This window comes from Amphiura filiformis, chromosome 12, assembly GCF_039555335.1.
Source record: "Amphiura filiformis chromosome 12, Afil_fr2py, whole genome shotgun sequence".
In the NCBI taxonomy this organism is placed as follows: domain Eukaryota; kingdom Metazoa; phylum Echinodermata; class Ophiuroidea; order Amphilepidida; family Amphiuridae; genus Amphiura; species Amphiura filiformis.
The window spans coordinates 57,481,532-57,499,586 of record NC_092639.1 but is presented as its reverse complement, the minus strand read 5'-3'; the positions used below and the strand labels follow the sequence as shown (position 1 = coordinate 57,499,586).

The following is an 18,055-nucleotide window of genomic DNA, read 5'->3' as shown; positions in this document are numbered from 1 at the left end:
TAAAAAATCCGGAAAAAATGTGTGAAAATGTGTTTTAGCCTATTTTTTTAGCTCTTGTCAAGCACTATTATTCGATTTGTTTACAAGCGCCAAGCAACTGTCGTCTAGGAGAGTGATTGACATCTTTATTATTAGAGAAGAATGGAATCTGTATAGTTCATGAATATTCATGTAGTATTTATACAACCTGTATCCCAGCCATTTTGCTTAGCTATCATAATCGTTCATATAAGACGCCCATATGATCCATGGTGTTAAACTGATATTCAACAACTTTATATCTCTCGATCTTTGCGATCCGAAATATTGAATTTCAACTTTAGGCACATCTCTAGCAAGATAATTAAATACCTGTCACAAATATAGGTCTTGAAATGTTACTTGCAACGTTAAAAATGTGAATAGAGAACAAATCGGGTTCAAACATGCTTCAAAAATATGAAAGTAATTGTCAACGCCTACTACCAGAATAGCCGGAAGAGGGCAGACTTCATAAGGGAGTGTTCATAATATATTTTAGTGGGGACAAAGAATTTGAAACTTATTTCGGGAAATTTCCTGGGTTTTTGGTTTTGTTTTTTATTTTATCTTCCTGTTCGGTGTTTGGTTGGCACATTTTCGGGCATTTTCATGCACTTCACAGGAGTTTTTTCGTGGCTTCTCTGTAGCTGTCGTGTGTCTTTTTCCCCACGTACAGGGTATAAATAGTAAATGAATAATAATATATGAAAAAAAGAATCTGGAACTTCAACGTCAAAAACAAAACAAAAACAAGACAAACTGTACCCTGCTAAAAATATCAACCCCTATCCTCTCTGAGAATAAAAATAATAAGACTCCAACCTCACCTGCAAAAAAAAATTTTTTGTGTTTTTTTTTGGGATAAGATCGGGACTATTTTATTAAGCGACAGTTTTCCAAATCTATAAGGTGAAATACGGTGTCGTGGGGATGTGCGGCAGATTTGGGGTGCATTTTCAGCCATTTAGTTTAGACTCTGTTGCATTTTTAGCCATGATTTTATTGACCCTCAGTGTCTTGAAAATTAGGTTTAAGAATGGTATTTTTCAATGATTTTCTCGAAAAAGTAAAAATTTGCGAAAACTTTCAGTCCAAAAGTTGATACAATTTTGGGTCTGTTTTATTCAAATTTGGTTTAAAATCGCATCGTAGTTTTTCGGAGTCACAGCCTCACATCCTTACCCAAACCAACTTGAGAAGGTTCCCCCGGTGTGTGTGCAAATTTGCAATTTATAGGCCTACACTCATCATTTAAGCCTAAAATCAAAGTGTTAATACCATTAACACTACCATGGCCCGATTTTTTGTCGTGATGACTGGCTTCCAAAATGTAGGCCTATTTTAAATTATAAATCTGGTCCCGCTTAGAGGTGTGTTTTTACCCGCTGGAGGTCTCTCCTCGGGTTCGTGGATGTGCCACAGTTTTGGAGTAGGCCAGTACCTTTTCAACGACTATGATGGGTGGGTTTACAGCGAAGACCAACTTTTGGGCGCATTTTGGCAAAAGTGCCCTTAAAAAAGCGTCAAATTAGGCCAAATGTGGGTGACTGCAGTCCCCGCGGTACAAATGTTTTGAAGAGACCACCGAGGTGTTATAAAAAAATGGTCGGGCCTGCTAAAAACCTCCGGAATCAAGCATGGGTAGGCATACCAAAATGCCTTGAGACCCCCCCAACCCAGCGCCGGGACCTCCATGACATGATATTCTCCGCGAGTCCACCAGAAAATATAAAAATATAACATTTTGATAGGTCTACTAGACCTAGGCCTATATTTGTCTGTAAACCTTTCTTGTAGTTGTAGGCTACAGTATGTCTACCGTGATGACAGTAGCGTAGCTGCCGGGGGGCAATTGCAAAATTGCCTATTTGGGCCCCCCGCCCCTAGTGCAAGGAAAAAAAAAAGAGGGGGGGAAGAGAGGGTGAGAGGAGGGGCAGAGAGATGGGGAATCCAAACGATATGCAATAGGCCTACAGCTCAATAGGCCTACCATATACGATTATTATCAATAAGCCTGGCAAAAATTGTCTATTTGGGCCCCCGCCCCCAGTGGGAAATTTGGTGGATTTGGGCCCCTCAAAAATCCCAGCTACGCCGCTGCGTGCTGATGTTGCAAAGTTGCGGAAGTTCATTCATAAATTTCCCATTTCCACTCGACAACAACCGGGACAACAACAGGCCAGCACGCAGCGCAGTAGCTAATCCCCGAGCTAATCAGAGACATGTGCGTTTCTCTTTCAATGTAGGCCTACGCTTCAAATAATTATGCTCTCGGCGTCGAAAGTATGATAATGGAAAATATTTATAATGAACACTCCCTTATTTAGCCACACCTCAGTTCCTTTCTCGGGTTGCCTGGTATATCAGCAAAATCCTACACCTATCGCCTTCCCTTGGTAAAATCCCTGATAAAAACTCGTGATATTGAAATTGAATTTCCATAGCGCCAGAACTTCCGTCATTCTAGCATCATGGATGGATATGCAGTGGCGCCGCTAGGGGGCAGTATTTCCACCAATATTTTTCTTTCCCACCCAGTTTTTAGGCAAAATCCCCACAATTATGTAATTTTCCACTTTTGCGGCAATTTAGTGCAAAATGATGATTTCAAGTGCCCGTCTCAAATTCACTCACCCCCCATGCCCCCGCGAAAAAATTCTGGTTCCGCCACTCACGGGTATGGCCATAGCTAGGGGCTTTCCCACCCACCCCAGTTGCCCTTGGTTATGCTGGACGATGAGAAATTTAGAGCTTGTTCAATTCCACCAATTTTAGAAATTTTAAAGGTATATACAGTGTATAGGATCACAGTCAAATAAAATATCGTAGGCCTAATAATTTTACCAATGGCATTTATTGAGCTGCTCCTATGGTTTAATATTGATATTATATAATTGAGCTCCTTGTCAAGCTCCTGAGTACAGTGACTAACTGAGCTCCCGCTATTTTCAGAAATGAAGGCCTGGCCTTAAATGAATAGGCCCTAATTAGGATTGAGGCAGCCTTTTGTTTCATTTTACAGAACTTTTTTTAATCCCCAAAATTAGTGGGTTTTTTTTTAATGGGGAGTAGGCTTTAAAACGAAATTCAAATTTGGCAATATTTTCCATTGCTTAACTAATTGATCTGCGTGAAAATGCCTAAACATGTGGCCAGAGCGGGATGAGTGGTATAAAATCTTAACTTGTGAGAAAGGACGAGGCCTATGGGGTTGTATGAGGTTGTGGATCACGAAATGCCCCTTTAATGTGTGCTAGGTAAAGTCATTCTTCCTCCCTTTCGACATGCCAAAATTTATTCCCTCCCCGCCCCGGCTTGCCAAAAAATTGCTTTCTCGAAGGTTGTGCAATCAGTAGGCCTACCGGTATTAGCCTACTAATTATAAGCCAAAATTTCCAAGCGACTCGCTAAAAATCGCTTGCCTCCCGTCCCGCCAGCCAAAAATCGCTTGTCCGCACCCCCTGGACTGCCAAATTTTGTGGCCCCTCCCCTTGGCCTGCCAAAACTGTGCCCCATCCCCTTTGCATAGGCCTAGGCCTATATGCCAAGTTTTTGGCTCCCCAATTCCCATACCCATACCTTAAACCTGTTGCACGCGCAGCAAGCATGAAAATGTGCACATTTTTTTCGCTACCTAACTACCCCCCCACACATTTTCCCTCCCATGCACCAGGTTCATTGGCGCTAGATTTTAAGCTAGAAAATACCTAAATATTTTAAAATCCAAACTCGGCAACACCACTTTATCGGGCAAATAGAGCCCGTCAGACACGTAAACAGCGTGCTTAAAAAAATGAGAGTGTCACTTTTGTCCAAAAAATTTTGAATTTTGGCCTTGAGCAGCGACAATCAGAGGTAAGAAAAACACAGTATGACGCAGCTTGAAATATAGAATCACTATATCAATTTTGAAGTTTGTACTTCAAAGCACGAATAAACGAGGTGAAATGGTTCTAAAAAAAATTGATTTCGCTGTATCTTTTATCGCGAAACTAGACAATTTGACAGCAGCGAGTCGGAAAAATAGCAAATATCTCAATTTTCTGCTATCGAAATAAAAATTTAAATAGCACCTGCATATAGAAGAGGGTTTATAGAAATAATGTAGGTCAGAATTTTGTCTATGAAATCGCACGGAATTGTTATTACTGGTTACAAAACGACATACAAGTGGAGGCCATTTTACTTCAAATTCGCAAACATGTAAGCTTACTAAAACAAATCGAGACAAGCAATATCAAGAATGAATATGCACATTCTTTTATTGACTTGTTTGTAATGTGCGTCGTAGTTCCCAACAAAATCGCCACTTCCACTGAGAAATTATGGCGTGTTCCCAAAAAAATCTTGATGCTCCGGATATTGAAAAAATTTGAAATGTTTGAAAAGTACATTTCTTTTTTGAGCCAAGTGGAAAATTCAAGCATAATAATAACCAGTACACTTTCAGCTTTTAGACGTAGTTTGAGTTTTCTCTCTACGATATTTATTTCCAGAAATAGATAATTTTAAAGGGGGCTACATGCAGTCTCATTCTGGATCGATCATTACAAAGTTTAGTATAACCTTAAAGGGTACATGCCACCAAATAGCTTTCCATAGACTTTACGTGCAAAATAGGGGTCACGTTTTAGGCTATAAGTCGAGTTACGCCTTACTTTGAAATATATATTTGATATCATCTTAATCAGAACAAAATTCTGCATAACATATCTGAAAATGACACCATATTTTAGGTCTACTTTTTGAGAAAAATAGCGCTATATATAAAAAGACCCGATTTTCCCGTGTTTACGTCCGACTGCTAACCGCCTTTTGACCTCGTGGTGTTCATGCGCTCATCATCGAAAACATCACTCAAATTTTCGCGTTTTTCTGTTCAAATTAGTAGAGATCACATTCACAAGTTCTAGCAAAACACGATTTGCAACATTAAAATTGTTAATATTGTACCGATTTTGTACAATTTTTATGCAAAGTTGGGACTATAGTCGTGATAAACTTTTACCGGAAACCGCTTCACTGGCGGATTTAGTGGTATGAACCCATAATTCATCACACACTAGCAGAAAGTACTCTGTTACAGCACAAAATGCTCATTCAATATCTGAAAATAATACCTGTACAGTAGGCCTACTCAATTTCCAACTTAGAGCTATTTCCGGAAAGGGTCTTCGTTTTCTCTGCCGAAAAATTTTGCTGCAAGATCTCTCCTTGGGAGGCCTCCTTTGACTGCTGTCGAATTCTGCAACCTTGCTTCTCTGGCTGCCCTGGCTTGACGCTGCTGTTTGTTGAGCTCCGCTCGAGTTGCTTGTTTCCTGCAACAGAAATGAATTGTGAATTATAAATCAGGGGTAAGAAAATTATGGATCTGTCCACACCTTCAAAAAAAATTATGGACCTGTCCACCCCTTCAGCAATATTGGTAAGATATGCAAGTCGCTATATAGCCATGCCATTGTGCATCCTGGCTATAGCTGAATCAAACACTACCAAGCACAATTATTCTTGCCCTATTAAGTCATACTTTTGGAAACATCCAGTGGTGCTGATGGCCTGTAACTCAACAGTAGCCAGCGCCCCCGATGGCAGCACCCATGCATGTACCAACCAGTACCCAGCTACTTTTGAATTGAGTAAAATTGTGCAATAGCAAATAGTTCCTATGTTTTGGAACAATTGAGGACTTGGAAAAAGAAGCAAAGAAATTGAACAGGGATTAGCAATAAATTAGGCAATCAGTCAGCTTTGAGCTTAAATGATAGTTCCCTATAGTCACTGGAATGAGAGACAACATTAATTTGTCGGTTCATTACATAGTGACAAATCATGACTTTTGGTCATATTTTAATTTTTTGGTAGGTATCTATAATTTTGGCTCTGCAGTTTTGATATTTTGCTTGCTACCTTGGTTTAATTATTTGTTATGATTTGATTAATTTTTATGATTGCTACCCACTACTAGATTCAATTATTTGCTGTATTGTTTGTCCCTGAGGAAGGACAGTTTATCTGCTCGAAACGTCGGTTGTATTTTTGTGCAGTAACAGTGTACACCATTCTGGTTTAGATACTGCATAAGTTTTTATCTTGTCTTTGTTCCCCACACCAAGTTGGTATACCTGGCTCGAATCTTTATATATACCCTTCATTTGGTACAGATATATTGAAGACATTTCCTTTATTTGCCCTCATTCAACTGAAGATGTTGTCAACTTTGTCAATCATGCCATTAATGAACACCCTGCCATCAAATTCACTTATGAATATTCCAAATCTGAACTACCTTTTCTCGACGTGACTGTTAGACTCTTTCCGGATATTCAAATAACCACAGATTTGTACAACAAACCAACAGATAAACATCTCTACTTGCAACCAAGCTGCCATCCAGACACATTACTAAGAACATACCGTACAGTCTAGCTTCACCTTCACAGAATTTGCAGTGAATTTTCTGATCTGGACAAACATTCTCATGAACTCATCAATCATCTCCTTCGACACAGCTACAGACAGGACATTGTTTCCATGCCAAGAAACTCTTCAATACAAAACCAACAAAACAAGTCTAAAAAGAGAGTACAGTGCCTCTGGTTGTTTCAACCTCCCCAACTTTAATGGCATTCTCCGAAAACATTGGCCCATCATCCAGAGTCTTTTTTGCCTACAAAATGCCCTTCCGGATCTGCCAATTGTGTCTTTCAAACGACCTCAGAACCTCCGCGACATTCTCGTCAAAGCACAAATCAAACTGGATAACAAAAACACTATTCATACCAACACATGTAAACCATATGCAACAAACCTCGGTGCAAAACATGCAGACCACAAGTACTTTCTCAAGCCATCAGACCAAAGAAACCTTCCAACATCAGACAGGATTTCAACTGTGCCTCCTCCAATGCTGTTTACATTATGTTTTAAATATCTCTTCAATTATATGCAAAGCCCCAAAGCTAAAAAAAAAGGCCGGGAGTATGGGCTTCAAAATGATTAGCCCACCAATTACATTTGAAAAACATATTCCCTCTGTGGAAGACCTTTCTCAATATATTGGAAAATAACACTGATGTTTATTAAACGTTCATTCTACAAATCATATACTTTGAAAACGTGATTGATTTACTGTTCTTAATGAGTTATGTACGTTTTACAAAAGTGTTGTTGTTTCATAGCCCTCTTTACAGTATAACTCAAGAACCACAAAAGTATCGCTATGAAATAATCAATGCAATTTTTGCCCAAGCTCACTACCATTCGCAAGATGCTGTAAACTACCAAATCGCAACAGTTTACAATAGCTGCTAACCTTAAATCTTCCAGAGGTATGGTAGATTTCATAATAATGCAATACCACATGAATTAAAGCACTGACAACAAAATACTTACTGTTTTGTGGGCAGTGGATTGTTAAACATTGATCCTTTAGATTTCCTCATAGCTTTCTGGACCTGACTAGGCTGGTGGGTCCTTTCCCATTCTGCCATTTCATAGTTATCATTACAGTGCACACACCGTACTTCATTATTTCCTGCAATCAAAATGTAACAGATCTTGTGTCAATAACAATCAATCAATCAAAATTATCTATCTATCGACTACTTTATTTTGCAATTTAGTTTTTGTGTCTTTAAGGGCTGGGTAAGAACGTTTGCACAGTATTTTTGTGGGACATAAGAGCACATCAGACATATTGAATTAGATTCTGAATACGAAGAATGTCCTTCTGATATTAAATAATTTTGATTTTTTGAAATTCACGATATAACACATATTTTATTTCTATTCTGATGTTCACTGATGTATGTAGACCGCAACATTCAACACATAAATTCTTGGATGGCTATTATAGCATAACAAAGGGGTAATTCCTGATAGATGCACAAATCCATTATATTTTTAATTCTTTCCTGGCCCACACGCGTATCATGGTTTGGAGTACGGGCGGCTGAAAAAGGTCAAATATCACATATAGGTACTATGTACAGCACATGGTGTATTTTGGGATGCTGTGAAAATCCTTTTTTGGCCTGGAACATGGACTTTCCATGGGCATAAGTGTATGTCCATTACAGACCACACTAGTTAAACAAACAAACATGTTTGACTCACCAGCCCTACTCATAAGCAGTGGATGACCATGTCTTTTAGCAGTCTCCATAGGCGTCTCAATCTTCTCATTCTGCACCTCCATGTTAGTGTCATGCTGCACACAGCAATTGAAGCACTCTGCATGACCACCTGCTGCTGCTAGATGGGCAGGTGTATTGCCTTGATCTATAACCACAAGAAAAGAGGACAAGTTAGATCCAAGATAAACGGAACCATGGACACTCACACTAGCTGGACAGTATTACTTGATCAAGTATTTAATGTATTATAAATAATGTTCACAGGTATCGCAGATAAATCCACTGTATTGTATACATGTCCACAGTACATTGATAAAAACTAGAAAATTTGTATTAACATTTGCCGGTGGTGATTTGTGGTGTGTCCGAATGTGTGTGTGGGGGTGTGTGTGTCAGGATCAAAATTAATTTCCAAGAGTAATATCAATGCGCTATTCCAGTTGAAATCCATACACCCATATGGAAGACATGACTTAAAATCCCCCACACAGGTAGTATATATTTCAACTGGAGCCACCCATTGACATACAGGTAACCAAATTTGAAATTTGCACTCCCTGTGTGGAAGGTTAAGATCATGTCTTCTACAGTTTGTCCACTCTGAAGTACAAAGTGACAGTGCGTAGTGCAGCGTCTCTGCTGCGGGGTGTGCGTGCCTTCAAAGTCGGCACAATGTGTGCGTCCGCGTCAGTATATATACTTTGTACTTCAGAGTAGACTGACTGTATAGGGCCGGGCCAGTGTGTGGATTTCAACTCATGGGGATGAAAATTTCAGTTGAAATCCATACATTCCCTAAAGATGTCACTTTGATCTCCCACAAAGAGGATGTACATTTCAAATAGGCCACCAATTCAGGTAACCCCATTTGAAAATTCCCACTCTCTTTGTCAAAGATTAAGGTCATGTCATCCATAGCAGGTATATGAATTTCAGCTGGAATAGCCCATTCAGTGTTCACTCAGAGCACAGACTACTGCAGACCATGTATCAACAGTAAAGTCCCAGTGCATTATATGTTGTGAATTCTCGCATATTCATGAGGGCTGATTGTTCGATTGTGCCGTGTCTAACAATCACACCAGCCTTGCGTGCCTTTGTGTATACACGGAAAGTAGCAGTTTTGTCTGTCACATTTCATGGAACAATCGGCTCTCATTATCGGGTGAGTCTGAGACTTTGACTGCTTGGACTTGGTCTATTATCTTTTTCGTCCATGACTCGGAGGCTGTATATGCTGCCATTTTGGTCCAGTGAAAATTAGATTTGCCGCACAAGAATATGCAATTCCTTATTACAATTTGTTAATTTGGGATTTTTGAACCAAAATGGGCAGACAATTTAATGCTTCATTTGCTTGGTGCAGCCAATTTCTACAGAGAGTAAAGACTGATGACATTACTAGTTGTTACAAAATATACAATAGCTGCATGCAAGGACAGCATGATTAGAAACAGGAATTTCACTTTAGGAATAAAGAATTTTATGTTCACAAACACTGGATGATAAAAACTTACGGTCAATCGCATTGGCATTGGCACCCTTTACAAACAACCAATGAAGGCAGGTCATGGCTCCCTTGAAAGCAGCCTGAAAAATAAAATGAATGATGAATGTGATCAACTTGTTGATACAAAAGGGTCGGGTACAAGGGTATGATTCACAAATGGTCAGCTACATCTATGTTTTTTTAGTCAAGTAAAATATACTCCACACAAAATTTCTTCATTTAATGTATTTTTTTCCCACCTCCAACACTTTTGGATATTTCCTCCTTAAAGGCAATTTCTGCTGCATTTTGTCTTGGGCTCATTATAGCCTGATAGTAATCCTCACTCCAATATGTTTAATATCTGCATGCTTCAAGGAAAAATCAATGTAAATAATCCTAAGAACACTGGGAATATTCTGGACACAAAAGGCTATCTGCATTGAAAATTGTATTTAAATTAATGAATTTCAAAATCAGGATTCCTGTTAACAAAATGCACAAAAGTAGCATTTTGTTTTGTGCAACAAAGGGCTATCTGCAAACCATCCATAGAGTTTGTGTATGAAACGAAGGGGGTCTATGGTGTTTAGAGCAACAAAGGGCTATCTGCATCTGAGCTATCTGCAAACATTTTTGCTCATTATCTCGAAATGCCCAAATTGTAGCTAGCCCTCTGTTGCACTAATCCCTCGATGTAATACTATATTATACAATTTTGATTTGATTTGTTCGGGTTGTGACAATTACCCTGGATAACCCAAGAAAGCCTCTATTAAAGCTTATTTCCATTGGGGTCCATTTGAACACCGGGACGGGTTGGGAACAGTCAGGGGTTAACACCCTACTCTTTTCGAGATACATGTACAGGTATGGTTCTTTGCACACGGGACCGACGGCTTAACGTCCCCTCCGAAGGACGGAGTACTTTCATGATTCATTTACCCAATTCTAAATGAACCATGGGGGAGAGCGGAAGTCTAAACTTAATCTACAGATGTTGCCAATTAATTTCAGACTTTTTTTTTCCAAGTCAATATCCCAGCAAATCGCCACCACCGGGAATCGAACCCGGGACCTCATGCACCAAAGGCAAGTACCCTAACCATTGCGCCACGCTCTCCCACATACATAAAGATTTTGTGACAAAAGCAATTACTTGATTAATTTCCCAAACATTAAAAATAATGGCTTTTTCAGTGTTCAATTCTAATAACTGAATTTGTTCCATAACCACCCATGCCCCTAAAAGCCCCCACCTAGAGACTTTATGATCCTCTATCATTATGTCCTGGATCCATGCAAGTAAATGTGTATCAAACACAGAACCAATTAAAATCCATATTCTGGGCCATTTGTTGCAATTATGCAAATAATATTAAAAAATAAGTGCCCACTCAAAATGACTTTGTGACCTAGTGGTTAATGGAATAAATATTTGGCCATACACTTACCACATGAGCAAGTGTTCTTCCCATTCCATCTTGTGCCTCTTTGTCACTACCATGCTTGACCATGAACCTGAGACAGTCAATATGATTATGTGAGGCTGTATAATGGGCTGGAGTACTGCCATTACCATCTGATGGTACACTATTACAATCACTCTGAATGAACATGACTAAGCATTCCAGACCTGTAATATAAATCAATATGGTTACTAAATTTATATGTGACCAGCTCCAACTAAACCCGGAAAAAATCACCAGACAGGTTTTTCAGTTATAGGCCTTTAAAGATAACATTCCCATAAAAAAAATCAAATTTTTGAATTCTTCATTTCATGGTATTTGACTGTGGGACTAAGTGGACTTTCAAATCCTTGAAAGTACTTATTAAAAAGAGGTTTATTTAATCAATAATTGACAGTTGAAGTCTATGATAATCCCTATTCTATCCTGTGAAAGGCAGCAAACTAATTGGCCCAACACTCAGAATAGCAATTCGGCAACAATATCAAGGTATCATTTACAAAATTATCCATATCTTGAAAAGTATTGATGCTATGTATAATAATGTTGGTATCATTTTGAAGCTTATTGTCCTGTGCTTACATTTTTATTCAAATCATGAAATATCAAAAATAAATAAATCAAAGAACAGGTCACATATTGCCTAAATCCTCCCTGCAATTTCTTAATGAAAAACAAAGTGACTGAAATGCAACAAATTTCCATCATAAACGTAACTTGTATCAGTGCTAGTCACAAACCTATTTGCACTTGATCTTCCATCCAGTTCATTGCCAAATTATGGTAGAATTTTTAGTATACATCGCATGCTTACTTAAAATGCATATACAGCATGTAATTTTGTAGCAGCATTGGATGTAAGACACTTTTATGCGTACCATAATCAGTTTGCACCACTTGATTTAAATATGCACACTTCACTGTTTAAGTCTATATGGCATAAAATTGCTACAAATGATCAAAATTGAGTAGCATTTTGCTCAGCGATACGGGCTATGGGCAACCCTGTTTTGTAGTATTTACCATGATAATGGGCACCCCCATGTTGTATTTGAACATAAAAATGAACCAGAGTTGGATCAATTTTTGATTTTTGCCCCGATTTTAAGCTTTTTTCACTGAACACCCCTTTTGAAAATTGCACACCCAGGGCATTTAATACAGACAATACAGTATGTAGGGATGTTTAGTGTGTAATGAGATGTTATGCTACTATATATGTGACCATCCACCACAACTGAGCCCGGATGTCGCCAGTGCCACTATCGAGATATGCTCCATTGAACTTAACAATAAACAATAGGAAACAAAGGATTTATTGACTGTTTTATTGATTTTCACTACTTAAATGTCAAGTACTATAGACATGATATATATCATTTTAAAGCTAATTTCAAGCAGAATATTTTGGATGAATATCTCAAAAATGATGATTGGCGACTTCAGGGCTCAGTTGTGCTGGATGGTCACATATTAGAATGTATGGTGTAAGTACATGTATGGTGTACAAAACAGGAGAGCAGTATTCAATCTGGGTAAAACCCGGCATTCCAGAATTTGTTTGATTCCCAATAAGATGCACCTCCAGCGTTTACTTGGCTAAAGGTTAAAATATGCAGTGCATAATGGGAAAATGTCAATATCCAAAGCCAGCATAATACAAAAACAACACAAGAAGATAATGTCATTGTGTGTTTAAATGTCAATATAACGATGTTACACGCGAATTCGCAGTCACACTGTAATTTACAATTATGGTCGATCCATTTTCTTCGATTGATCACATGGAATCCTTTTTGGAGCTGTTTTCAACTTTATTATCATCACACTCGTGTGAAAATCCAATGGTGAATTGAACGGCAATGTCGACCATGAAGGTAAAAAATTGGACTGGCAAGAGCAACCGCTGGTGGCGCACTGTATTGTGAATCGTCAAAATTTACCTCCATATATAGCAGCATAATGAATAGGCCTCTTCTGCTTAGCATCTGGTATTTCAATGTCCATGCCTTCAGTCAGCAGGTATTCTAGGATCCTAGGGTGGTTTCTTTGTGCTGCAAGATGAGCTGGTGTCCTTCCTTTGCTATCCTGAAGAGAACAATCCGCACCTACAGGAAAAATGGAGAATGAAAGTTTGTGTTTCAGAAGCCTGTTGGCACAATATGGAATTGTTTTCAGTTCGTCAAGGGGGAAGGGTGCACGGTCTTAAAGCAGCCTTCAAGCGCACTTGCATGCCTGAAGTACGCATTTGCAGCCTTTAAGCATGCTTGTACATAGGGAGAACTAGATGAAACAATGTTGGCCTGATATAGTGACATGTCAGCAGATCACATTGCCACCAACCCACAGACACAAATGTGTGGTAATGCCCAAATACTAAACTCTTGTCTCAACTTAATGGCTGAAAATGCACCCTGAATCTACTGCACATCCTATACCCTTAGAACCCTTCATCCATACAAGTATACCTACCTTTCTCAGCCAGGACTTGTAGACAATCCACCTCTCCTTGGAAACCAGCAATATGACATGCACTTTGACCTTCCTTATCAGTAGCATCAACATCCTCTACAAAGTCCACTAGGATCTTGATGACATCAGGATGACCACCGATGCATGCTTCTTGCAGGAGGGTCCTTCCACTGTTTGCTCTCATATTTGGATCTGCTCCTGCCTGTAGTAGTCAAGTTTGAATATCAACATAATTAATAGGAGCTAGAGCACCCTACATATATATGTGGTACAATTTTTTGAATGTGTACATGCTACATAGGCTCTAGCTGTTCCTTTTATTTGGTGAATGCAATTATCTGTGCCTTATGTTTTCCCAAAATTTATGATTTCATAGTAAACAAAATTGCATAGAAATAATGTTCAACAAACATTGTTTTCCTTTGATGTATTATTTTTGTTAAAAACTGCAAAATGTTGTTTAAGAGATAAGACATATTAGTGCACTTGGCCCGAGTGCCTATAAAGGTGTGCCACATGTTCATTAATAAAAACAGCGTTAAAAATTCGGAGCATACAGCAATGTTTAGAGGTCCTTTTTTCACTACATGTACATGAAGGGTCCATTTCTGGCTATATTGACACTAATAGGGTATCTTTTGAACCTCAGAAAATAGCCATTCAGGGTTAAATATTTTGTGATAACAAAGCACATTTCTAAGAATTGTGTGAAATATTTTAAAATCTTCCCAAGGTCCAAGTCTGATACATACCTAGTGTTAAAATAGTATCTTGTTTACACTATTTAGGGTGGTAAGTTTGCAACCTTTAGTTACGCCAACTAGGGTCTGTATCGCAGGTTGATAAATGAGCATGGGTAATAATTTTATATTCTAGTGACACCCTCCCCCTGTATGAATTCCTTAAAAGGAATTCAAACATCTTCATTGGCCTCCTACGCCATGTATGCCTAGCTTAGCACTTGAAAAGGGGCATAGTTTCTTTTTATTGACTTATTTACAAGTACTGAATAAACTCAACAAAGCACTTTTCATAGGAGTGTCTGGAGTTGCATTACATTGTTTACCTACTTAAAACACATACTTTTTGCAGGCCTCCCAACAACCAGCGTTTTGGTTACCCATGCTATTAAAAAATCCACGGACTAGACTTCTGATTTGAGAGTGGTGGATGGCTAATTTATGAGTGCATTTTTGTTCATTTAAATTTAATACAAAAGAAACAAAAGAAAACTGGAACCAAAGAACTGAAAAGTTGCGAAAAGTACAGAGAAGAAAAAAACATAAAAAATTACTGCTTTAAATAAAGCTTGACTGAAGAAACTGTGTTTCTCTTTTTTTGCATTTGTCAGATTCATTTCACCTTGTATAATAGACCAGTTTGTCACTTTTATAACTGGACCTTCATCTAATCAAATGCTTGTAACTTTACTTCTTGAGGTCGCAATGAATTCAATGGAGTGTAATAATGTGCAGGATTAGATTGTGCATCTATTGAAAAAATATATTGACCCAAATAAAATAGGAATTTTTCGAAGTGTTTGGATACTTTTTTGGTGCAGTATAGCCTATAGGTTTAAGGGGGTACTACACCCCTGCCCAATTTTGTGCCTATTTTTGCATTTTTCTTAAAAATTATAGCATATTGGGGACAAGTAAAAAATATATATATATCATAGGGGCAAGGACTACAACTACTGCACTGGAAATTTTGTTTCAGCACAGACAACAGTTGTGGAGTTACAGTCAAAAATGAGGGAAAACCAATATTTGATCAATAAATCAATAACTACTTGCTTTGAGTTGCAGAATTTTCAGTACAGTAGTAGTAGTCCTTGCCCCTATAATATACATATCTTACTTGTCCCCAATGTGCTATAATTTTTAAGAAAATGCAAAAATAGGCACAAATTTGGGCAGGGGTGTATTACCCCCTTAAGACGTGTGTTCTGACAGATGAGAGCATGACGCCATGAAAGTTACCTCTAAAAGTTGCTGCACCACCGTCGTCTGTCCATATTGACACGCCCTCTGTAATGCGATCCTGTAATCGTTAGCTTGTTTCCCTCCCATATTTGGACCATATTTGTTGAGCGCTGTCCTTACTGCCGTAGCATCCCCTTTTTCTGCTGCTTCCATCAAATCCATGGTAGAATCTACAATGAACCACAAATCACACATTATTTTAGTCGTCAGTTTTGTTTTGGTTTTCCGTCCAACCAATTGATACCATAACTTGGGTATATTGCAGTTGCTGGTTTTTCTTCCATCAAGTTTTGACCAAACAACATGATTCAGTGTAGGCCAAGTGCATGAATACTGATTTGACAACCCTGGATTGAGTCTCCCCGTCAGTCCAAAACACTGTCAGACCAAATTTCTAGGGTTAGGTTTAGGGTTAGGGTTGGGAACCCTACCCTAACCCTAAAAATTTGGACTGACGGTGGTTCAGACTAACGGTGTTTCAGACTGATGGGGTGTACCCCCCTTGATAACCCAAGAGAGCCTTGGATTATGAAGCTTATTTCCATTGGGGTCCATTTGAACATCAAGACAGGTTGGAAACAGTCACTTACCTATGTACTCATCCCAAAACTGACTGCAAGTTACATGTACATACATGTATAAAATATGTAGCCTCTTCTGTACATGGGGAGGATGGCTTAACATCTCCTCCAAAGTATGGACTACTCTCATGGTTCATTTACCTAAATGCACCATGGGGAGAGTGGAATTCTGAATGTTGCCAATTAAAGTTTTTATTGTCCAGCTCAATATCACAACTTTCCACTGCCAGGAATCGAACCTGGGTCCTCATGCACCACTTTTTACCAGACACGGGATTCTAACCACTGAGCCACTCTTTCCCTAAACACATCATTCTTTAACTGCTTCCATATCAAATCAGGAAACAATTTATTTTAGCACAAGATGATAAAAATAAAGTTTATTTAAAATTTTTGAAAACATCTCATTTTGAATTTCAAAGTAGTCCTGAAAAGCATTTCTAATAGCCCCATGTTGTATTACATCATATGACTGCTCAAAAGGAAAAAAGCATTAGAATACAAGGTTTAATTTTCAATACCAATTAGATTTGTTCACTGATCTAAGTCAGAACTGATATAATTGGTTTTGAAAACTGAACCTTGTATTCTGATTTTCTGCAAACCTGATGAATTTAGACTTAACAAGCATTATTATTAACTTCAACATTATTATTTTAAACCAAGAATCCTTTTTTGTATAAATCAGAAAAAAACCGTATCAAAAACTATTAGGCCCGAAGTAGCAGCTTTCATCAAGAATCTATCATGAACATAAAACTACCTGAAACGGAAGGATTAACCAGCAGACTTGTAGCTGATGTTTTCCTGGAATCATGAGTAGACGCTGACAATCTTAGACTCTTCTTGGTGCGATATGTCACCTCATCATTTGTCAACCTTATTTTTGTTTCATACGATGGTTTGCATTCCACTCTATTGTTATTAATACTCAGAGATGGAAAATGCAGTTCCTCATCACTGGAGTCATCGTCATGCATCGTAAGGTATGATACCTTAGCACTGAGCAGCATTGTGTCTTGACGAAGAACTGATGGCTTTGCTTTGGCTGATGAAGTGACTTTGGGTTTGATGGGCCCATTGTTGTTCAATCTGGCCCTTTGCATTGTCATATAGCAATGATCACAGACACACAAGAATTCAAGAGTCGATAGGTATAGAATTGATCAGGAATCAAGTCGAGGCAATGGTTATAGTCAGTTCACTAAAACACCCGTTTTTGGAGATCCATCCATCCAGCGTTCAATTGTGATGTGTAAGAAGATGCTGGTGTAACCAGTCTACACCCAACTGGATAAAAATGCAATAATGACAGCACACTGAACACGCTATAGTATAGTTGATGAATAATACCAATAAGCATAGACCGACAATGGAAGCATGAATCACTTTAACATCTGAAGTCCAGCGTAGTGAGTTGTAGTAGTCCGCAATAACCTCTTCTTTATGTGAATACATTTCCCAAGCTGTATGCAAAACAGAGCCAAGAAGTGTCTGCCTAAATGATATTCAAGAGTCTTCATGGAGCATTGTTCAATGATACTTGATCCACCTGTTGGTTAGTTTTAGAGCATAGTACATAGATTGCTCATACAAATACATGGTCAGTATACATCATGAGTGCCATCTTGGGTCAGGTGCTCCAAACTCAAGTGGGAATGAATGACGCACTACTGTACAAGAGACTGATGTGGTCTAGGACTGGTTTTAAATGCTGGTGGCCTATAGTGCTTTGTTGTTCTCCAAGCAGACACACATGATGTACTTAAAAGCATTTTGACAAACCAAACCAAATCAAATCACATCACATCACACCCCCAATATATATATTTGCATATTACAAGAAAGCATAAGGCCTACAGCATATGGTAAGAGACAACGGCAGGCATTGTAAATGCAT

The 18,055-nt window shown here is 38.5% G+C and overlaps 1 protein-coding gene across 1 annotated transcript; it reads right to left on the bottom strand.

The window, feature by feature from the left end:
- Window positions 1-5,073: 5,073 nt before the first annotated feature.
- LOC140165439 (uncharacterized) lies at window positions 5,074-17,794 on the bottom strand. Its single transcript, XM_072188739.1, has 9 exons — window positions 16,919-17,794; window positions 15,572-15,744; window positions 13,590-13,791; window positions 13,061-13,225; window positions 11,100-11,281; window positions 9,674-9,746; window positions 8,137-8,301; window positions 7,414-7,555; window positions 5,074-5,339 (listed from the first exon to the last, which is right to left on the bottom strand). The coding sequence occupies exons 1-9, from the start codon at window positions 17,265-17,267 to the stop codon at window positions 5,177-5,179; spliced, it is 1,614 nt and encodes a 537-aa protein (XP_072044840.1). The 5' UTR covers window positions 17,268-17,794; the 3' UTR covers window positions 5,074-5,176.
- Between the last annotated feature and the right edge of the window lie 261 nt (window positions 17,795-18,055).